At 45.9% G+C, this 23,544-nt stretch overlaps 1 protein-coding gene across 2 annotated transcripts in view; it reads left to right on the top strand.

Annotated features, from left to right (window-relative positions):
- MICOS10 (mitochondrial contact site and cristae organizing system subunit 10) overlaps positions 1-7,090 on the top strand; it is a 29,699-nt gene extending 22,609 nt beyond the window's left edge. The window contains exons 2-4 of one of the 2 annotated variants that reach the window (XM_003775785.5): positions 2,541-2,588; positions 3,913-4,022; positions 6,848-7,090. In XM_003775785.5, the coding sequence (XP_003775833.1) occupies positions 2,541-2,588; positions 3,913-4,022; positions 6,848-6,862 (173 nt within the window). In that variant the 3' untranslated portion in view covers positions 6,863-7,090. The other variant, XM_054540671.2, reaches the window with a different exon arrangement.
- The last annotated feature ends 16,454 nt before the right edge of the window (positions 7,091-23,544 follow it).

Here is a 23,544-nt window from a genome sequence, read left to right as displayed (position 1 = left end):
TAAGATAAGGCCTATTATTTTATGTATCTGATCAGTATTTCTAGTTCATGGGCGCAGAGTTCTCTGTTCTTTTTACTGTGAAAATGTCATCCGATGAAATGTTCAGGAATTGCTCCTTCTTAAAAATGTGTGTTTATCTACTAGCCGGTTTTATGATGTTCTGTTGGGCACTAGGCATGCATTAAATTGCATGGTTAGATTGATTCAGAGTAATTTCATTTTAGAGGAATATGTGCCAATTCTTTTTCCTCTCCAAAAGGCATGGTTTCAGAACATGGCCCTGTGCCTAATGTTAATTCCATAAGGCTCCTTTGTTATGTTCCCCACCCCCTACCACACACCCGCAACTGGCCTTTGCCATGAGGAAGATGTGTACCTATAATCAGGCATTTCTTTACTTTAGGGTTATTTGTCATTTCAGACAGCATGGACTTTTGAGAACAGGCTTAAGCTGGGGAAGGCAAAGTTATATAAACTGTATTCATTGTTAAATATTTGCTTCCAGGGAAGGTGAAAAATGCTTTGTACTTTTTCCTTTGGCTTTTTTCCTTCAAAAGAGCTTGTGATGCAACAGCAAGAAAAAGTGGCCAAAGGCAGAGAAAACTCTTCTCTTTTCCATGTTGGTTTGTTTTTATTGTAAGACAAACCTTTCATGTTTTATTGTTATGAAGTTTAAACCTGGCCTAGAGGTGCCAATCTTTAGTGGAAACAGCTGCAGAATTGGTGTCCCCTGATCAGGTGGGACTTCTTTGAAGCAACATGTTGCCTTTTAAAAGAGAATTGTGCATGTGAGAACTTGAATCTGTAAAACTCATCAGCGGTTCCACCATTGTTTATCTTTTAAGTAACTGAGATAGCTAACTTTAAGTAAAACATTGCAGTTAAAAATCATTTTCTGAATTATTTTTTTCTGAAGAGAATAGTCTTATTACTTTTTGTCTTAAAAATACAGAAATGAGGGAAACATCACCTTTAAGAATTGAAGATACAGCAGCCCAGTTGAACTAAGACCATAGAGCACATTCTTTGATAACTCCTTTTTGCTGGTCTGAACTGTTGATTTTTACTTCATATTTATACTTGCAGATAAATGCCTATAATAGGAGCAAAACTGGGTGGCTGGGCATATATCTGAATTCTAGAGATTAAAGGTTTTCTACTTGATATTGATTGATGTGGTAGCATTGCTCATCTTTTTGATTGAGTGGTACTGTTAGCAGTGGAGTCATCAGCATCATTCTTGGGCTACTGCTAGGAAAAGTTGAGCATCAGAGAGCTTTTTCTCCTTGGGGGAAAATAGAAGAGACAGGCATGGAGTCAGAGGGACGAGAAAAATGCTGAAGTATTTTCCTTTGGGGCTTTTGATTTCTTTGCCAAAAAATTGCCTCCAGATGGAGAAGAGCAAAAGCTCTGATTGTAAGCCATTATGTTTTTACTGGCTTATCTCCCCATTCCGTTGTCTGGTTTGGAATCTGTAAGCTAGTCCAAATCCTTTACCTCATTTTCTAGTACCAATTTACTGTCTTACTCATCTTCCATCTGCAAGGAGTGAGGCAAGTCGCCTTAAAATTGAACCCTGTACCATTTTATAAACCAAGCAACAGCAGAGTCTTGCCAAGGAATATCAGTATCAATGGCTTCCATGTCCCTGAGGTTCTTGAATCACACCTACCAGGTCAACTTCTTGTGTCTGTGACTTGTGTGGTAGGATTGGTCTGGGAATGAATCTAACAGGCCCTTTTGGCTTTCTGAAGACTTGTTACTACCCCGGTTGTCTAGCATTCTGAGCTGTATGGGGAGCACAGTCATGTTTTGGCTGTATTTCACTGGCAGTAGAAATCTTGACATTCCAATTTCCCTTGAGGAGTAGTAATTGTTTAGGGGTTGAAACTGGAGAGGAATCCAACATCTGGACATGGCGGGTACAGTAGCATTGGAGTCTGGCAGACTTGAGCCCAGATCACTGTTCCGCAACTAACTGAACAATATCCTTGGGCAAGTCATTTTCTTCATCTGGGGCTCTGGAGGGCCGTCTTTTTCCTCTGCCTAGATATTCTGGCTTGTGTGATAGCGCAGCCTTTAGGAATTGTTCTGGATTACTGCTTTTTATCTTCCTCAAAAAGTAGCCATCACTCCAAATGCCGAGGTGACGAGGGGAGTGTCCTCTTGGCACTATCTCATGTTTTGGCTGTGGTATCCCTCTCTGAGGTGGGTAGGAGAGCCCAGGATGCTGGAGGCTACTTGCCAGCAGTGTAGAGAGGGTCGACTCCAGAATAGTCTCCTGGCTTGTTCCCCTGCCCCGCACCCTGCAGCTTGTCTAGAGAGAACAGGGAGTCAAGTTTTTATTTCATGTTGGGCAGGAGAACCAAAGGCATCTGTAAAACCTCTGACAAATAAAGACAGTTAGAAATTAGAAAATTAATTCTCTACCAAATTATGAAAAAAATCTGTTTGACGATGTTCACATTTAAGAAATGTTAATGTTGTCTTTGTGAAGTTACTGCTATGAGATTTATCATGTTTTTTCTCCCTCTTTGTAGGTACTGGTTTTGGATTAGGAATTGTTTTCTCACTTACCTTCTTTAAAAGTAAGTGTCACTCTGTCTTTTCAACATGATGTCGTAGTGTATACATATACGTAGCAGGGACACTTCCAGAGGACACATTGGAACCCATCAATTTGTGGGTTGCCAACCTATCCATTTATGGGGTTAGGTAACCCATTATAAAATGAATTAGATAAAGAATGTGGACTTGAAAGAGGTCAAAATGGGTTGGGCATCTCCAGCATTCCCCTGGGCACTGAGGCAGGGTGCCTGTTATCCTAAATATGATATCATTGCAAAAGCCTGTACTTGATGCCAGTGAGTCATTTGGCCAAGTCTACATGCTCAGATATTTCTAATTAATTGTAATTTTTTCTAGAAGAATTGAAAAATGAGAATCCTGCTGGTAATAGAAACAAGTAGACCAGAAATACACATACTTCTTGGTCAGAAATTATCCTAAGCAAAGGGCAGGCAATATTCTTTTCATTCTGTGGAAGAACTTCTGAAGTTTGGATACTGAATAGATGCCAGAGGGATACTTTTGACCTCTTTCCGTGAAGAACCAGTGGGAAATACTAGACTAGAGAATCATAATTAACACATAGTGCTGATATGAAAGAATCACTTACAGAGTGGCTTAAATAAACCCCATGACTTACTACTACAATCAAAGCATGTAAATATCGGTAAAATGCTTACATCTTTTTAGAATTCATGCATCTTACTGGCTAAGATATTAGTTAAACTGAGCAGATGATTAGAACTGATATAGAGAAGTTAAAATGTTTATCTACTGTTTTCATATTTTACTACTTTTTTTTTTTTTTTTTTTTGAGACGGAGTCTTGCTCTGTCGCCAGGCTGGAGTGCAGTGGTGCGATCTCAGCTCATTGCAACCTCCGCCTCCCTGGTTCAAGCGATTCCCCTGCCTCAGCCTCCCAAGTAGCTGGGATTACAGGCACGCACCACCATGCCTGGCTAATTTTTTGTATTTTAGTAGAGACGGGGTTTCACCATGTTGGCTAAGACGGTCTCGATCTCCCGACCTCGTGATCCGCCCGCTTAGGCCTCCCAAAGTGCTGGGATTACAGTTGTGAGCCACCGCGCCTGGCCTTTACTACTTATTTTCCTCAAACTTATCAGCATAGGCACTTAACAAGTATTTGCTAAATTAATAACCACTAATTTACACCTCTTTTTTGGGGCCATTGTGAAACATTGATAAAAATGTATGGTTATTATAGTCATTCGTATGATGCACGTTGAATATTTATTGAACCCTAAGTAAATGTATTTAAGAGGATGGGGAGCTTTATCTTCTCTTAATAATTCCCCATTGGGATTTTCCCTTTTTTGCTCACTAGGAAGAATGTGGCCATTAGCCTTTGGTTCCGGCATGGGATTAGGAATGGCTTATTCCAACTGTCAGCATGATTTCCAGGCTCCATATCTTCTACATGGAAAATATGTCAAAGTATGTACAGAATATATATTTCTCTTTCCTTCAGAAGAAAAAGATTTCTCCTGAGCCCCTGAAGAATTCTTTAGACTGTTTGTAATGAGTAAACCATGTGTGTCATTGTGGCACCACTCTCAGATACTAATTGCTCTTTGGCCTTCAGTGATGTCATCACTGCTTTGGTGCTAAAGTCTCCCCGTGCCTTCAGATGCATATGTGCGTTCAGATATATACTCATGTGCTAGCCGATTGGAATTAAGGAGCCTGCTTGAACGTTTATCATCAATGGTAAGGTAGATTGTGTTAACTATCTGTAAGTAGCACTTTTCGTTTGAGAGCTCAGAGTGCCCTGTAAACATCTCACATATACTTTAAGCTAAACCCAAAGACTTCCGGGACTCAGCCATGATTCTGCTTTTTATTAATTTGTTTTATTTTTTTGAGACGGAGTCTTGCCTTGTTGCCCAGGCGGGAGTGCAGTGGTGCCATCTTGGCTCACTGCAACCGGGTTCAAGTGATTCTCCTGCCTCAGCTTCCCGAGTAGCTGGGATTACAGGCGCCTGCCACCACGCCTGGCTAATTTTTGTATTTTAGTAGAGACGGAGCTTCACCATGTTGGCCAGGCTGTGGTTCTGCTTTTTAATTGAAGAAGGCAGTCTGGACTGTAAGTCTTACATTCTGCTGAAGTCCTGTCTTCAGGTGGATTTTTATTTTTATTTTTATTTTATTTTATTTTATTTATTTATTTATTTATTTATTTTGCGGGAATGGAGTATCACTCTGCCACCAAGGTTGGAGTGCAGTGGCACAATCTTGGCTCACTGCGACCTCCGCCTCCCGGGTTCAAGTGATTCTTCTGCCTCAGCCTCCCGAGTAGCTGGGATTACAGGCACGAGCCACTCACGCCTGGCTAATTTTTGTAATTTTAGTAGAGGTGGGGTTTCACCATGTTGGCCAGTGTGGTCTCGAACTCCTGACCTCAGGTGATCCACCCGTCTCAGCCTCCCAAAGTGCTGGGATTATAGGTGTGAGCCACCGCACCTGGCCTTCAGGTGGATTTTTAATGCTGCACACAAGCTGGAAACTTCTTACCCACGCCTCCAAAGGGAAGAGGGCAGCAGGCTTCCTCAGGGCTTCATGTGTAGCAGTATTTTCCTTACTTGATGATTAGTTACTGTGGGGTTTAAGTGACAGGAACATTGGAGGCTGGGTGCCCAAGAATAGAGGTGGCACTTATTTTGTATTCCCAGGGCCTGAAACAAAATAGGCACTCAAATAAATGTAAAATGAATGAATGAGGTAAATTATTCTATTAGAGGTAAGTGCTGATGGCCTCAGGCTTACTAAGGCATAACCTTTGTAGCAGCACAATTTTCAGTGAACAGCTTCACATTCCCTGCATGCACGGAAGCCTCAGCTTTCCAGGTTACTCTTGGGCTAGAATCACTGTGAACGGGGCAGCAGTGGGGCTAGTGGAAAGGGCACAGAAGCCAGGAGACCTGGGTACAAGCCTGTCACTTGCTTGCTGTGTGATCTTAAGTTGTTTCACTTCTGAGCTTCCATTTTCCTCCATAAAATGAGGGTAATAATTTCTACCTATAGTGTTGTTGTGAGATTTGGACACAAAATGTTTTTAAGCTGTGAAGTGCGAAATATATAAAAACATTGGTTATTATAGATGAGGCCAGCCCAAAAAGGGTGATTGGCTTGTCCATTGTTCCACTGTAATAACAAGTAGAGTGGAAAATGTGGTACAAATGCATGTCCTAATTCTAGTCAGGAGCTGTGGCCACAAGGGCCACCAAATCTGAAGTAGCAGCGTCCTGCCATGGCCCTGCACCTGCCATTTTAGAGCCTGCTCAAACCGTCAGCTGCCTGCAGCCAGCCCATGTCTGCTGGAGAGATGGGAGTAGGGGAGCCATCTCTGTGCCAAAGTAAGAGTGAGGTCATCACAGGGACCACGCAAGCAGAGGCACAGCTGCGTGGCACTGAAGCTGGCAGCCGGCCTTTTCCACCGCTCCCTGGCTCCTCGCTTTCCTGGCACCAGAGCTGATTGTGGGGAGAACCGAAAGGAGCAGACAGAGAAGCTTCAGGTCTTTTGCTTAAAACATTTCCATTGTTCCAAACTGAGTTGTCAGGGATAATGGCTCAGGGGTGATTATATGCATATTATGTATTTAATGGCTGGGAGTTCCTGTGGAAAATATTGTTCCATTTTTTACATTTGTGTGTCCTGCTCCAAAATGGCCTTGTAACTTTATCTGAACTTGAGTCTGTGCCTCGATGTTGTCATCCTCCATTCCCTGAATAATGGAGCAAAATCCCAACCTGGGCTTATTCTGTGTAGTCCTATTGTGGTAACTGCCTCCTGAGTGCCCGATCTGCCCCCAAGACCATCCTGGGTGCTTTATCTTTAATAATCTTTCCCTCTAGACCTGCCAGTGGATTTGTGAGAGATGTTACTATCCTCATTCAGCTGATGAGAAAGCAGACTTTTACCGGGGTTGAGAAACTTGGCAAGGCCATGTAGTTCGTAGGCTGATTAGAACCATGCTCTCCCCACTCTCCTGGGATGCCTTCGACCGGTTTTAGGAATCCAGGTCATGATGGTTTGGCCCTGTTCCACTCGTTTCACACTCTTCTCCCTGGAAGATTGGGGCTGGGGGGCACTCTTAGGAACCTGGGTAGGGTGTACATAGTCCTGTTGTGAGACAGTTTTAACGTAAACAGTGTGATCAGGTTTTGGCCTCTGGCCCTTGGGTCTGACCTGATACAGCAATTAGAGAGGGTTGTCAGAATGCCGTCTGCACAGTTTTAAGCTGAATGTCCTTGCTTTACAGGAGCAGGAGCAGTGACTTCACCTGAGAACATCCCAGCGGGAGGACAAGAGAAATCATGTTTATTCCTCAGGAATACTGAAGTGCCCTGGAGTAAGCTGCCATTCTTCTGTAACAGCGTTATCAGTAATGCTTTAAACTCCAGCACCTGGTTATGTATTTGAAACCAAGTCTGTTTCTTGTTTTGTATTTTCTCTCTGGAAGTTATAAGGAGGTGGTCTTAAATAAATTAAACAAAAATGGGAAGCCCATTGCATGGCCTTTGTTTCTTCACCTTTGGTCTCTGAGCATGAGGAGGACTGTGTGTGAACTGCCAGCAGCTGTAGCCACCTGCTCACAGCCTTTCTCAGAACCCCCTGAAACCAGTTGTTGGGTATCCTTCCCACTTGCCCCCTCACACGTAGTTTTCAGAACTGCTTCCACCTCGTAATCAGAAGTTGAAGATTGCTGCTGCATGGCCTGACGGAGATGACTGACGTCTTAAGGCGCCTTTCCTTCTGTGGCAGCTCTTCGTGTGTTCTCACCTGGGGACCTGGCAGGGCACATCTCGGCTGTGCCTACTGCGAGGTGGTCCCACTGCTGCTGTATTAGCATGGGAGGAATCCTGGCTGTGTGGATGGCCCACTCCATTGAAGTCAAGTCCTGCAGCTTCACCGAGCTTGAGACAGTCCAAGCTTCAGCTCTGGAGGGCGGAGGAAAGCTCATGGCATACCCACCTCGCCGGAGGGGCCCATTTGGGGTTAATTTTATCTTCACGTAGCAGCTGAAGTTTGAGGACAAAAGGGCCATTTCTCATGCCCCTCTGAGTTTGTTCCTGTGGTTTCACTTGAACCAGGGATGCTAGATGCAAAAGTCATATTTAGCAATTTCTTCAGACGATAAACAGAACCCCAGAGCTCAGCCTTTCTTATTTCTTTTTCCTTATCATAGAATTAAGATAGGCAGAGCCCGATCCCACTTGCCCCTGTATCCTGTAAATACTGATTTATTATCTACTGTAAGCTAGGCACTGTTGTAAGCAGCAGAGATAAATGGATAAAAAGACACAGGCTTCTGCCTTCAAGGAGCTTAGAGTCTGATGGAAAGACAGACATGAAAACACAACTCTGAAAGAAGTGTTTCAATGGAGAGGAGAGGTGTAGGCAAAGTACACTGAGAACAAAGGAGAAGGAGCAACTACGTCTCCTTAGGATGGCCCCACAGGCGACGGAATGCCTGCACTGAGACCCGAAGTTGACTGGGAATCCCAGACAGAAGGAGGGTAGCCTCTGTGTTTGCTCAGGATCATGTAATGTATATTATAGCTGGGAAATCGCAAGTAGTTCAGCAGAGCCAGGGTGCGCGGGGGCAGGGGAAAGGCATGGAGGGGGAGGCTGGGCAATAGGGTACAACTCATGTCTGACTCCAGTTCTGGAACATTGATTAGACCTTAGTTCTTACAAGTGCTATAGTGAGTACATTCAGGGTAGCAAATACCCTCCCTCAGCCTCCCCACTCCCTTTTCCAGAAAGGTCTGCTAGGCTCTGCCCTACAAACTGTCCAGGCTCCTCTGCCCTCTGGGCTTGTTTTCCTCTTTGGATCATCTGGAAGTCCAGAGATGGGCTTAGCCCTAGACTGGAAGTCATGGCCATGGCTTGTCATTGCTACTTGGCTGTTTTCCACTTGGTCCTCTTCATTCTATGATTACGGCAACCCATGTAATTGAAAGAAAAATAATGTGCAGCCTGTTTCATCCCTTCCACTTGTTTTTTTCCTATTTATTTATTTCTGAGATGGAGTTTTGCTCTTGTTGCCCAGGCTGGAGTGCAGTGGTGGCAATCTCGGCTCGCTGCAACCTCCACTTCCTGGGTTCAGGCGATTCTCCTGCCTCAGCCTCCCGAGTAGCTGGGATTACAGGCATGCGCCATCACACCTGGCTAATTTTGTATTTTTAGTAGAGACGGTGTTTCTCCTTGGTCATGCTGGTCTCAAACTCCCAACCTCAGGTGATCCTCCCACCTTGGCCTCTCAAAGTGCTGGGATTACAGGCGTGAGCCACCGCACCCAGCCTCCTATTTGCTTTAAAAGTAATTTCCTGGCCGGACGCGGTGGCTCACACCTGTAATCCCAGCACTTTGGGAGGCCAAGGCGGGTGGATCACGAGGTCAAGAGATCAAGACCATCCTGGCCGACATGGTAAAACCCTGTAGCTACTAAAAATATAAAAATCAGCCGGGCATGGTGGCGCACACCTGTAGTCCCAGCTACTCAGGAGGTTGAGGCAGGAGAATCGTTTGAACCCGGGAGGCAGAGGTTGCGATGCGCCGAGATCGCGCCACTGCACTCCAGCCTGGGGACAGAGCGAGAATCTGTCTCAAAAAAAAAAAAAAAAGCATTTTCCTTCCCCAGTTTTTCTGTCATTTTCCCATCCTCATTCAGGCAGAGAGAAGAATAACATGCCGCCTTCCAAAAAAGACAAAACACAAGGTAGCCACAAATTCCCTAGACACATTAGAAAAATAGGGAGTGGAGAGGGACATTGGAATGAAAGTTCTCTGTCTCATTAGCTGTTAGGTTTTAGGCATTTATTTGGATGGATCCCTTTGGCACCTTGGAAGCACCACTGAAGTGCTCTGAGAAAGGGGTCAGCTGTCTGAGGGAATAGTTCTGGACAGAGGCCACAGGAAGCACTGACCAGTTGCTTTAGTTCTTGGAGAGCTTTGTATTCCCGCCTTGTTGCCCTTAGCGGAGGCTGGCCCAAAGCACACTTGATCTTGTCCCCACTCCCTGCCCCCATCTCAGATCAACCTTCAGAAAGTCCCGGCTTGTTGGCAAAGGCACACATTCTGTGTTACTCTTAAGTTTCATTAGAAATTCAAGTCCTCTGGGGCCCTGTTCCTTTGTGGGCTTGTGCAACTGACTTTGTTTCTTGTCTGCCTTTCTGGAACCAAATCCAAGGAAATTCATGGGTTTGGGGAGACAGCGATGGGAACCCAGCAGGGCACAGGATGCTAGGATAAAGCTGTGGCGCCCCAAAAGTGGCCTGCTCTGCCAATATACATAAATACATACAGTCTGAGCTTGACACTGTATAATTTGGCTCAGAACAATATGTATTTTGAGCTCATTTAGGTGAATGACTTTGGCATTTCATGTACCCACTAGGGGAGCCTTTATCAGGCTGCATTTGCCTTATGCAGAAGTATGCCTTTGTTCTGAGAAGTGGCCTCAGAACACACTGTTGAGCTGTCTCCTTTAGTGAGTGTCATCCTCTCATCCATTTCAAAAGATCGCAGATGCCGTCTTGAAGTCCTGCTTGTAGGAAATGCAGGGGTTGGGAATGGAGGAGATGACGATGTAGTTTTGCTTTTAGTTTTCCCATACCTCACTGTTTACATTTTTTAAAAATGTAACCAACCCATAATTGCATTTTTCTTGTCGTGGTTCGATCTGATTGTATTGTTGAAGGACTATTTTTGAACCTGTCCAAATAAACTCTGCAAAGTATTTCCACGAGGATGTGACTCCATGGCACTTGGACAGCCTTCATCCTGAATGGTACTGAGACACAAATGGTTTCCTGTTGCGTGCTTTCTAATTACCTAAATGCAAACGGGGTGGAAGGGAGAAAGTGGAAATTCTAAGTACCAAAAGGAATGTTAAATTTAGAATAATAAGCTCATCTGGAAGCTATCACCACTTTTTTCTTTAAGTGCGCTCCAAACATCGCTTCCCCTTGGACACCAAAGCGTGGTATTGGGGTAAAGACAGACCTGGGCAGGAGCAGGGGAGAAGCCCCATGGCTAATGAGCGGCCTCTGTGTGGAACAAGAGTGACAACTGTTCTGCTGTTAAGTGCCTTGACAGAGAGGAACCAAAGGAGACGCAGGGCTGTAAATGATTTGGAGTCAGGGGACTGGATCTAAGTTCCCACTCTACCATTTATTTGCCAGGTGACCACGGGGAGTTTCCTTAACCTAAGGGGTTGTTGCAGGGTGGGCGCAGTGGATCACACCTGTAACCCCAGCACTTTGGGAGGCTGAGGCAGGTGGATCGCTTGAGCCCAGGAGTTCCAGACCAGCCTGGGCAACATAGCAGGACCCTATCTCTACAAAAAACACAAAAATTAGCCAGGGATGGTGGCATGCACCCGTAGTCCCAGCTACTTGGAAGGCTGAGGAAGGAAGATCACTTGAGCTCAGGAGGTTGAGGCTGCAGTGAGCCATGATCATGCCACTACACTTCAGCCTGGGTGACAGAGTGAGACCCTGTCTTAAAAAAAAAAAAAAAAAAAAAAAACAACAACAACAAAAAAAACCACACACACACACAGTTATTTACTGAGCACATTGGTCTTTGAGCTAGGCTAGGAGGGGAGAAGGGGAAAAGACACTGAAGAAAGAGAACTCTAGGAGCTTCCGCCCAGGTAGGAACATAGAACTATTACTGGGTATTTGCATTCAGGATATGGCTTCAATTGTTTGACCCTCACTTAAGGAGTACAGAGCCAGAAGGTGGAGGTGGAGGAAGATGTCAAGAATTCTTTGAAGGAGGTGTGGGCAGGTGATGAATCTTTAACAGGGAAGAAATTGGGGCTAGGAAAAAAGAGCTCAATATCAACTGTCAATCAAGTCATCTTTATTCCTGGTCTATTCAGTTTGAGCTAGGCAGAACATATATCACGAGGCTTACTTTTTACAAGCTTATGATAGAGGTACTATTATTCTCATTTTATGGATGAAGAAACAGATTTTGGAAGGGCAAATTAACTTGCCCAGGGACAAGTAGGTGAGATGATGCAGGTGGAATCTGAACCTGATTCCAGAGGCCAGACTCTTACCTACTTTCTACACTGGTCAAAAGCTGTTTAAAGTGGGGAGGGTCATTTCAAAGGAAAGCATTTGATCCAGTTTAAACCTGATTTGAGATACTTAAACTAGTTGAAATGGATCAGAGCCAGTTTCACTGAGTTTAGATTAGTAAGAATAAGTTGATCCAATTTGAAGTCAGCTGTATTTGTTTAAAAAAGTAATTCCTATGTCTATTTTCTATTAATCAGAAACATAATTATCAATCAGAGCTTTGGGTCAACGTTGCTGATGAGTTTGGCTAAGTCCTTGCAAATGTAATAAAGCATCATGACATTTTATTGGAGTAGGCATCTTAAAATCTATACACTTTTCAATTAGATAATTAGATTTCTTTTTCTTTTTGTCCTTTTTTTTTTTTTTTTTTTTTTTGCGACAGGGTCTTACTCTGTTGCCCATGTTAGAGTGCAGTGGTGTACAATTTTGGCTCACTGCAGCCTTGATATCCAGGACTCAGGTGTTTCTCCCACCTCAGCCTCCTGAGTAGCTGGGACTACAGGTGCACGCCACCATGCCTGGCTAATTTTTGTGTTTTTTCGTAGAGACAGGATTTCACTATGTTGCCCAGGCTGGTCTTGAACTCCTGGGCTCAAGTGATCCACCTGCCTCAGCCTCCCAAAGTGCTGGGATTACAGGCACGAACAACTGCATCTGGCCCTAAATTTATTATTTCTTATTACGTGGCATCCTATAGAGAGAACTTGCCCTTCTCCCTCATTTATTTAGTCATTTATCCATATCAGTATGGACTCATGGATTCTCATTTTATTCAATTGATTACAATCCATTATTATTAATATTTCACTCAAATTGTCTAGATTTGTCCAGTAGGATCTCTTTCAAATGGTATCTGTATCCCTTTGACATATCCATTCCATTCTTTGAACACGAGCTATTGCAGATTCTTCTTGTATTTGCCCCACCCAGCCCTGGAATCAGCAATTTCTCCAAGGAGCCCTGGTTCCATTGAGTGGGGAGTGGTAGTTAGAAACCAAGCTCTCTAGGTGTGCTTGTTGCTGTTGGTGTGCCATTGCTTAGACACACCAAAAGCTTTGTCCACCTCTTGGCCGACATACTAGAAAATATGTGTGTCTGTGTGTGTGTGTGTGTGTATATGTGACCTTGAGTTCATGCTCTCTTAAGTCTAAAACCTAGGATTTAGTCTAGCCTTCCTTCCATCCATATTTGTAATTCCCTTATCTAATAGTGAGAAATATGGCTCTAGGGATTTGATTTTGAAGGAGCAGTATCTATAAATTAGGTCTACTTGGCTTCTGTGTGTGTGTATATGAGTATAAATGTGCTGTGATTCCCTCTCCAGTCTCTCTGTCTTTGTCTATCTGCACATGTATATGTCTTCTAGTTTCCATCACTCTTTGCCCTCTAGTTTTTCTGCTGTCTGTATCTCTGATTGTGATCAAGACCTAGAGTACTTTTTTTTTTTTGAGGCAGAGTCTCGCCATGTCACTTAGGCTGGAGGGCAGTGGCGTGATCTCAGCTCCCTGCAAACTCCGCCTCTCGGGTTCAAGCGATTCTCCTGCCTCAGCCTCCCAAGCAGCTGGAATTACAGGCGCCTGCCACCACACCTGGCTAATTTTTGTATTTTTAGTAGAAACGGGGTTTTGCCATGTTGGCCAGGCTGATCTTGAACTCCCAACCTCAGGTAATCCGCCTGCCTCGGCCTCCCGAAGTGCTGGGATTATAGGCGTGAGCCACCTCACCCAGCCTAGAGTACATTTTTATTATAATAGTTATGGAATAGTTTTATTCTTACTATTTTTCAGTTAGGTAGTTGAGTTTAATGTTTTCTATATTTTTATTTTGTGTTAGTTATTATAAGTAATGTTTGCTATATTTTTAAAGCCCTTAAATTAACTTGCTTTTTAAGTGGGTGCCTCTGACTGATCCTTCCATGGGTCAGTGACTTTCAATCAGAAGAAAGGCTTCCCCAAATTCTTACTATAGAGCATCCACTGTTCTCATCGGAGCTTCCCTGGGTCACTGTGTAATCATGAGAAAGTCACTTGATCTCTCTGGGCCTCATTGTAAGATGGTTTTAATGCTCCTTTTCCCTTCCTGCCACATGGTCCAGATGTGAGGTCAGGCACACTGTTATTGAGGAGAGAAGGAAAACCAGCTAAAGAGTTCATTTTTTAACATAATCAATTATATAATAAATTATGATGGCAAGAATCATCTCCCGTCTACATGGGAGTATATCCATTATAATACCACATGATAGACTCTCCATACCACGGAAATTAAAGACTCGCCACTGTTCCAGACGTGACTTCCTCCTCTCCCCATGGAAGCAGATTTCATGGATAAAACCCAAATCCTACTCGGTTTATAGGAGAAGTCTTCCTGTCAAGGAACAGAAAGATGACTACAGATCTTCTCTTCATCAATTTGGATACCTCTCTTGAAGATTAGGAGATAAAGTCACAGAAGGTAACGCTAGAATTTGTCAGTCAGGAGCCGCATCTATTAGGGTTTCCTGAATCCTCCCCCGGGCCCCCAAAACCAACCATAAAACTTATTTTTGGTCTGGACCTGTTATCTGTAAAGCCTCAGTTTGATTGAGGATGGGGAGCCTTGGGGAATTTCTTTGACCTTGCCAGAATCTCTGCAAGTCTTCCAAATGGACTCCTGGCTTTCCATCTCTCCCTCTCCAACCAGTCTTAACAATATTTTACGCATGTTGTTTTCTGCTCAGAAATCTTCAGTAGCTCCCCAATAAGCACAGAATATAGGTCCCAATTTCTTAGCCTAGCCTTTAAAGCCACTTAACTCCTATCTCCACCTCATCCCATGTGGAGCAGGATAGGGGCTAAGAGCAGGGGGCTCTGGAATAGATCTGCAGGGTTTGAATTCCAGTTCTTCCACTTATTATCTGTGGGGCCTTGGAAGTTGTTTACTCTGTCCATGCCTCAGTTTCCTCATCCACAAATGGGAACAATGTTAATAATACGTACCTCAAAAGGTTATTACCTACATGAGAATTAATTAATATATGAAAAGCCCCTTCATCAGTACTTGACATATAGTAATGTTAGACCATTGCTCCCCGACACACCCTTTTTAATCTAGTCTCCACACGGCAGCCAGTGTTAAACATAAATTGGATTGTAGAATTTCTCTGCTCAGAATTCCCCAATGGCTTCTCATCCCATTTGGAGAAAAAGTCAAAGTCGATACAGCGGACTGTAGGACTCTACAAGACCTGGCCCTCTTGGTACGTCTCTGACCTCATCTCCCACCCACCCCTCCCTTGCTCCTCCACTCCCGTCCTCCTGTCATTGCTGTTCCTGCACACACGGGCCCATTCCCACCCCTGGGCCTCCTTTGTACTTGCTTTTCTTTCTTTATTTCTTTCTTTCTTTTCTTTTCTTTTTTTTTTTTATTTTGAGACGGAGTCTCGCTCTGTTACCAGGCTGGAGTGCAGTGGTGAGATCTCGACTCACTGCAACCTCCAACTCCCTGGTTCAAACAATTCTCTTGCTTCAGCCTCCTGAGTAGCTGGAACTACAGGCACGTGCCACCATGTATTTTTTTTTTTTTTTTTTTTTTAGTAGAGACGGGGTTTCACCATGTTGGCCAGGATGGTCTCAATCTCTTGACCTCGTGATCTGCCCGCCTCAGCCTCCCAAAGTGTTGGGATTACAGGTGTGAGCCACTGCGCCCGGCCTATGGTTGCTCTTCTCTTCATAGCCCGCTCTTCCCCTAAAGATCCATGCAATCTGCTCCTTCGTCTCCTTCAAGCTTTGGCTCAAATGTCACCTTTGCTGGGCATGGCGGCTCATGCCTGTAATCCCAGCACTTTGGGAGGCTGAGGTGGGAGGATTGCTTGAACCCAGGAGCTTGAGGCCAGGCTGGGCAACACAGGGAGAGACCCTGTCACTACCAAAAATGCAGAAATTATCTGGGTGTGGTGGCGAGTGCTATAATCCCAGCTACTCAGGAGGCCAAGACGGGAAGATCACTTGAGCCCAGGAGGTCAAGACCAGCCTGGGCAACATGGCGAAACCCCATCTCTACAAAACATACAAAAATTAGCCGCACATGGTGGCATGTGCCTGTAGTTCCAGCTACTGGGTGTGGGGTCGGGAGAGGCTGAGATGGGAGGATCGCTTGGGTTGCAATGAGCCAAGGTCACACCACTGCACATCAGCCTGGGCGACAAAGTGAGATCCTGTCTCAAAAAAAAAAAAAAAAAAAAAGTTGCCTCCTCAGGGAGACCTTCCCTGAATACTCCAGTTTTTGTAACCCTCCCCTTGTCTCGACACACACAGACTCTAACTCCCTTTCCTGCTTTCTTTTTCTCTATGGCATTATATTTACCTATCTATTTTGTTGGTTATCTGTCTTCTCCCACTAGAATGTAAACTCCCTGAAGGCAGAGAATGTCATTGGTTTTTTCCACTGCTATATCCTTAGCACCTACACAGAGCCTGGTACATGGTAGGCATTCAGTAACCATTTGCTGAGTAACTGAATATTAGTATACTAACTCTATTTCTTTCTTTTTTTTTTGAGACGGAGTCTCACTCTGTCGCCCAGGCTGGAGTGCAGTGGCACGATCTCAGCTCACTGCAAGCTCCGCCTCCTGGGTTCACGCCATTCTCCTGCCTCAGCCTCCCGAGTAGCTGGGACTACAGGCGCCCGCCACCACACCTGGCTAATTTTTTGTATTTTTAGTAGAGATGGGGTTTCACTGTGTTAGCCAGGATGGTCTCTATCTCCTGACCTCATGATCTGCCCGCCTTGGCCTCCCAAAGTGCTAGGATTACAGGCGTGAGCCACTGCACCCGGCCAACTCTATTTCAATCAAACTACTTATTGATTTATGAAACATCCCTTTCCTAGGGGTGACAAATGCATTCAAACAAGGAAGTTCCTTTTTTTTTTTTTTTTGACAGAGTCTCACTCTGCTGGCCAGGCTGGAGTGCAGTGGTGCGATCTCAGCTCACTGCAACTTCCATCTCCCGGGCTCAAGCAATTCTCCTGCCTCAGCCTCCCAAGTAGCTGGTATTATAGGCGTGTGCCACTATGCCCGGCTAATTTTTGTATTTTTAGTAGAGACAAGGTTTCACCATGTTGGCCAGGCTGGTCTCGAACTCCTGACCTCAGGTGATCTGCCGGCTTCGGCCTCCCAGAGTGCTGGGATTACAGGCGTGAGCCACTGCACCATGCGGAAGTTCCATTTCTTAGCGTGGGCTGCTTTCTTGACGTGCCCAAGTCTTGCTCATATCTCAAGCCCCTGCTCAAATAACACCTCCTCCAGCAAGCTTTTTCTTTTCTTTTCTTTTCTTTTTTTGAGACAGAGTCTTGCTCTGTCACCCAGGCTGGAGTGCAGTGGTGCAGTTTTGGCTCACTGCAACCTCCCTGTACCCGGTTCAAGTGATTCTCCTGCCTCAGCCTCTCAAATAGCTGAGACTATAGGCATGCACCACGACGCCCGGCTAATTTTTTTTTTTTTTTTTTTTTTTTTTTGTATTTTTGTATTTTTAGTGGAATTGGCCAGGCTGGTCTTGAACTCCTGACTTCAAGTAATCTGCCCACCTTGGACTCCCAAAGTGCTGGGATTACAGATGTGAGCCACTGTACCCAGCCCAGCAAGCCTTCTCTAGCCATGCCAGCCCCCTGGGAGTTCTTCCTTCTCTGAGCCCCCATGGCCCTCATTCCTGGGCACCCTCCTTGGCAATAAGCCTTCCCTTTGCTGATTCATATGCTGGTCCTTTTCCCTTAGAGGGCAGCTTGTATGCCTTATCCTATCTGTAATAGCTTGCACTGTGCTGGACACTTAACAAGTAGTCTAAAAATCACTGTTGCTTTAGTCAAAAATTTTTAGGAGGCAAGTAACACACTCCTTCAAGTCAGCTTGAGATCATGAGATCCTGGAGAAGCTCATAGAATCCAAGTTAAAGGAGAACATTGAGGATACACTGGCAAGAACCAAGCCCTTGTCAGCTCCTTCAGCAGCCAGAGTTCTCGAGAATTCTGCCCTTATGGGTTACAGTTCTCCCACATGGGCGCTATGCCTCTCAGTTCAGAAAGATAGTTTGATAGGCTCAGCCTGGGTCAGGCATCCTCTCTGTTCTAATCCCCTTTGTCCAGGAGGGCAGGTTCGTGGAGAACAAGCATGGCTGCTGGATGCCCTGTGTGTATCTGTGTGTATCTGTGCAGCTCTCTAGTAGAACAGCTGGGCAGTACAGAGATTCTTTTGTGCCTTCTTTTTCTCCAACTCCCATGTTCGAAAAAAGGTGATTTTTTTCAACAAATGTATCTGGAGCACAAAAATATCAAGAAAAAATATTGCTATAGAAGAGGATAAACTTATCAATTCTGCTACTGAATAGAAAAACCTATTAAAATTTTCATATCTGTGGCATATTAAATATTCACAGAAGGGCCCACTCTTGGCCAGGCGCAGTGGCTCATGCCTGTAATTCCAGCACTTTGGGAGGCCGAGGCGGGAGGATCACCTAGGGTCAGGAGTTCCAGACCAGCCTGGCCAACATGGTGAAACCCTGTCTCTACTAAAAATACAAAAATTAGCCGGGCATGGTGGCAAGTGCCTGTAATCTCAGTTACTCAGGAGGCTGAGGCATGAGAATGGCTTGAACCCAGGAGGTGGAGGTTGCAGTGAGCTGAGATCGCACCACTGCATTCCAGCCTAGGTGAAAGAGTGAAACTCTGTCAAAAAAAAAAAAAAAAAGCTGGGGAGGGCCACCTTGAGGAGGGCAAAAATTCTTCTTCCACTCACTGTGGATATGCGTGGGCCGTGGGGAGCTGAGAAATGGAAGGAACAAAATAGGGAAAAAAAAAAACCTGGAACCATGACATTGTAATATAATTGATTTGCCGAGGCTGGGAACGGTGGCTCACGCCTGTGATCCCAGCACTTGGGGAGGCCGAGGTGGTCAGGAGTTCGAGACAAGCCTGGCCAACATGGTGAAACCCTGTCTCTACTAAAAATACAAAAATTAGCCGGGTGTGGTGGTGCGCACCTGTAATTCCAGCTACTCAGGAGGCTGAGGCAGGAGAATCGCTTGAACCTGGAAGGCAGAGGTTGCAGCAAGCTGAGATCTCATCATTGCACTCCAGCCTGGGCAACAAGAGCAAAACTCCATCTTAAAAAAAAAAAAAAGAGGCCGGGTGTGGTGGCTCACGCCTGTAATCCCAGCACTTTGGGAGGCCGAGGCAGGCGGATCACGAGGTCAGGAGATCCAGACCATCCTGGCTAACACGGTGAAACCCTGTCTCTACTAAAAATACAAAAAAAATTAGCCAGGCATGGTGGTGGGCGCCTGTAGTCCCAGCTACTCGGGAGGCTGAGGCAGGAGAATGGTGTGAACCCGGGAGGTAGAGCTTGCAGTGAGCCAAGATCGTGCCACTGCACTCCAGCCTGGGCAACAGAGCAAGACTCCGTCTCAAGGAAAAAAAAAAAAAAAAAAAAAAAGAAAGAAAAAGAAAAAGAAAAAGAATTGATTTGCCTAACCTCTAGCCCTATGTATCGATTAAGAAGAGAACCCATCACCATGGCAGCCTTGTTCACCATATTTACCATGGGGGCCAGGGTGCTGGCAACGGCTTTGTGGAGGACCTGCAGGCGCCAGGCCCTTTCCTGAGAGCCCCATCCCGGTGCTGTCACACGGAGGCTGTGTCTGTTACCGTGGGGTCAGACAACCACAGCTGAAGGAAACAGTGAATTCAGCTCGGCAGCGTGTGGGGAGTCATAGGAAAGAAGAAAACAAGTGAGGAGTAAAGTGCCTTGATTTCCCTTCTTGATTCTTGGTCTCTCACCCTACCTACAAATAGTATTTTATTATTTTATTTTATTTTATTTTGTTTATTTATTTATTGAGATAGGTTCTTTCTCTGTCACCCAGGCTGGAGTGCAGTGGTAAGATCATAGCTCACTGCAGCCTCTAACTCCTGGGCTCAAGAGATCCTCCAACCTCAGCCTCCCACGTAGCTGGGACTACGGGCACATGCCGCCACACCTGGCTAATTTTTAGTTTTTTTCTTTTTTTTCTTAGAGACAGGGTCTTGCTGTGTTGTCCAGGCTGGTCTCGAACTCTTGGATTCAATTGATCCTCCAGCCTCGACCTCCCGAAGTGCTGGGATTATAGGCATGAGCCACTGTATCTGGCCCTGCAAAGAACATTTTACATTTTTCCATGGGACCAAGGACCCATGGAGTCCTTGGGGCCTCATTCCTGCTCTCCCGTCCAGGCCAAGACCCTCTGCAATCCTTGAGAGGACAGGCTCCGTACTGTGGAACCCACAGTGCATGGCCACCTTCTCCTTCTGAGTCTTCTGAGTCCAAGATGGGGCCCGAGGTTTCCTGAGCCCACCAGCAGGGAGGAAGAGACTAGAGGACACAGCCCAGGTGGATGGGCTCAAAGTCAGAACACCTGTTTCTGGTCCTGGATGTTCTGCTGACTTGCTGAGTGGATCTGGGCAAATCCTTTCTCCCTTTATGAAAAAGGATAATATAGCCGAGCTCAGTGGCTCACGCCTGTAATCCCAGCACTTTGGGTGGCCAAGGTGGGCAGATTGCCTAAGGTCAAGAGTTTGAGACCAGCCTGGCCAACATGGTAAAACCCCATCTCTATTAAAAATACAAAAATTAGCCAAGCGTAGTGGCACACGCCTGTAGTCCCAGCTATTCAGGAGGCTGAGGTGGGAGGATTGCATGAGCCTGGGAGGTGGAGGTCGCAGTGGGGGGAGATTGCACCACTGCACTCCAACCTGGGCGACAGAGGGAGAGTCCACCTCAGACAAACAAACAACCCACCATAGTAACTACCACTTCCTTAGAGCCAAGCGTGTGCCGGCTCCGTGCCTCACATTCACGTCTCTCAGTGAATTCTGGGTGATCCTGGGGATGGGTCCTATTACAATTCCTGTTTCCCAGATAAGGAAGCTGAGGCTCAAGAGATGCATTGCTGGAGTAAGGTGAGAAAACTTTGTGCTGAATCCTGGATTTGATCCAGGGCATCTGACTGCGGCGCCTTTCCTGAGCTATATATATGAAACCTCCCTGAAATAGCTTTCATTTTATGGAGCACGTGCTATTTTCCAGGAACTGTGCCGAGCGCTTTGCATCCATTTATCTTCTTGAATCCTGACTCCATCTCATTATAATCTCACCTTAAGTGTCGCCTCTTTGTGACGTTTTCTGAGGCTTCTCAGTGAGTTCGTACCTCCCACACCACATCGCCCACTCTGGCTTATAGTTCATTCATAATACTTTTTCTCCTTTTTTTCTTTTTTTTTTCTGGAGACAGAGTCTCGCTCTGTCACCCAGGCTGGAGTGCAATGGTGCGATCTCAGCTCGCTGCAACCTCTGCCTCCCAGGTAGCTGGGATTACAGGCACGGGCCACCACGCCCAGCTAATTTTTGTATTTTTAGTAGAGATGGGGTTTCACCGTGTTGGCCAGGCTGGTCTTGAACTCCTGACCTCAGGTGATCCACCTGCCTCAGCCTCCCAAAGTGCTGAGATTACAGGCATGAGCCACCGCGCCTGGCCTCTCCTTTTTTTCTTTTAAATAAATATTATGATGATGATTATTTTTCGAGACAGAATCTCACTCCATCACCCAGGCTGGAGTGCTCTGGTATGATCTCGGTTCACTGCAACCTCTGCCTCCCAGGTTCAAGCAATTCTCCTGCCTTAGCCTCCCAAATAGCTGGGATTGCAGGCACGTACCACCACACCGGGCTAATTTTTGTCTTTTTATTAGAGATGGGGTTTCACCATGTTGGCCAGGCTGGTCTTGAACTCCTGACCTCAAATGATCCACTCACCTCGGCCTCCTAAAGTGCTGGGATTGCAGGTGTGAGCCATCGCGCCTGGCTCTTTTAAATAAATATTAAACAACTGAACCTGGAATCTTCAGAACACATTGGTTATGTGAGATCCACTCATCTGTTTATCTGTTACACAATCTGCCTGGGTGTGGCAGAACATAAGCTCCTTGGAGGCTGGGACCTTATTGGTCTAGTCTGTTGTGTCTTCAACACCTCTGTGCATGTACAATAAATATTTGTTGGATAAATGAGTGACTCCAGACAACAAATCTATGGAGTACATAGCACTACTAACTGCATTTTGCTGATAAGGAAACCAAGGCCCAGGTGTGAAACAACTAGCACAGAGTCAGAGGGCAATGCAGCAAAAATGTAAACCCTGAGCCTCCCCTGATGAGTCCGAATGGCTCCTCCCAGCTCCAAACCTGGAGGTGTGAACGCTCTCATCTTTATTGTAAAAAGAGAGGGACTGTGTACCAACCCTCTGTTCAGTGGGCTGGACTGGGAAGACAGGCCTTTTGCTTGTTTTCATTCTATTTCTCCAGCGAGAGTGCAGAGGTTTGGACCCCCGTTGAGGCCAGACTGACAGGATTAGAGGAAACAGCTGGGCTGAGTCCGTGCCCTGCAGGAGGGAGCTCACATTCCCAGGCTCTGGGAGAGAGCAGCGCCCCACAGCTCAGTCACATTCCAGGTCGGTCATTTTCCTGAGCCCAGATGTTTGCTAATGAGCTGGGGAGAGGGGCTTTTAGCCCTGAGCCCCAGCTCTGGGCCCCACATTACCTTGGCCCCAAGAGGCTGGCCCAGGGCCAGGAGGCTCTGGCCTCAGGCCCATGCCCTGTGCCAGCCAGGCCTGTAGGGGCAGCTGGAACACCACTGCCAACCAGGTGCATCTGCTCGAGCTGGGACACTCTGACGTGACAGGTTCTGCCTTTCCCGCTGGGGCCCCTGGGGCCCATCATCAGTGCAGCATCCCTGCTGCAGCCTGTGGGGAGGAGCACTGAGGCAGCCGAGAGGGTGGAGAGGGTGTGGTGGGCACGAAGCATGGACTTTGGTGTTGACAGGTCCGGGCTCAAGTCCAGGCTTTGTTAATCACTAGCAATGTGGTCTTGAGCAGGTAATGACACTTTTTGGTGCCTCGATTTTTCTCACCTGTAAAATGGGAACAATGATGGGACTGTGGTAAGGATTAGAGGAGATGAAGCAGACAGAGTGACCAGCATAATGCCTGGCACAAAATGGGTAGATATTACTACCAAGTTACTTCCCAGGCCCCCTGCCCACACTGTAGCTTTCCCGTAGTTATCAGTCATCACCAGACAGATGGTGACTCAACTCCAAACCCTTTGTCCCTGATTAGGGGGTTGGTGTTGTTCTTGAACCTCCCCGTGTTTGAGAGATGGTGGGCTGCCCTGTCAAGGGCACTGGTTGGAAGTTGTGGCTTCTACTCCTGGCTCTATGTGTGAACTGACCAGCTCATCAGGCTCCACAATTAGCTTTCTGCAATGTGGGAGTGGATTCTTACAAAATGTAGAACTCCACTCTCCACCCTGCTCAGGGTCTGCATGAAAGATGGCGGTGGTAAGCTTTGGCTGCAAAATGGTAAATATTTCCTGAGTGTCTACTGTGCGCGGTGCTGTGAGGCTGGTTTCTGCAGTACATGGTATATGGTTATCCAACAGACATTAGCTGGCATGGGCTCTTACTGTGTGACTTTAGGCGAGTTACTTAACCTTTCTCTTGACGTTCCTTTTTTTACTTTTTTTTTTTTTTTTTGAGACAAGATCTTGCTGGAGTGACAGCTCATTAGGTTCCATAATTAGCCTTCTGTAATGTCCAGGCTGGAGTACAGTGGCACAATCATAGCTCACTGCAGCCTCAAACTCCTGGGATCAAGTGATCCTCCAGCCTCGGGATTTTTTTTCACTTCTATTATGTTATTTATTTATTTATTTATTTATTTGAGATGGAGTCTCACTCTGTCTCCCAGGCTGGAGTGCAGTGGTGCGATCTCGGTTCACTGCAACTTCCACCTCT

Source organism: Pongo abelii, chromosome 1 (genome assembly GCF_028885655.2).
Source record: "Pongo abelii isolate AG06213 chromosome 1, NHGRI_mPonAbe1-v2.0_pri, whole genome shotgun sequence".
Taxonomy (NCBI): Eukaryota; Metazoa; Chordata; class Mammalia; order Primates; family Hominidae; genus Pongo; species Pongo abelii.
The sequence above is the reverse complement of the archived record's forward strand: the minus strand, read 5'-3'. Positions and strand labels throughout refer to the sequence as shown.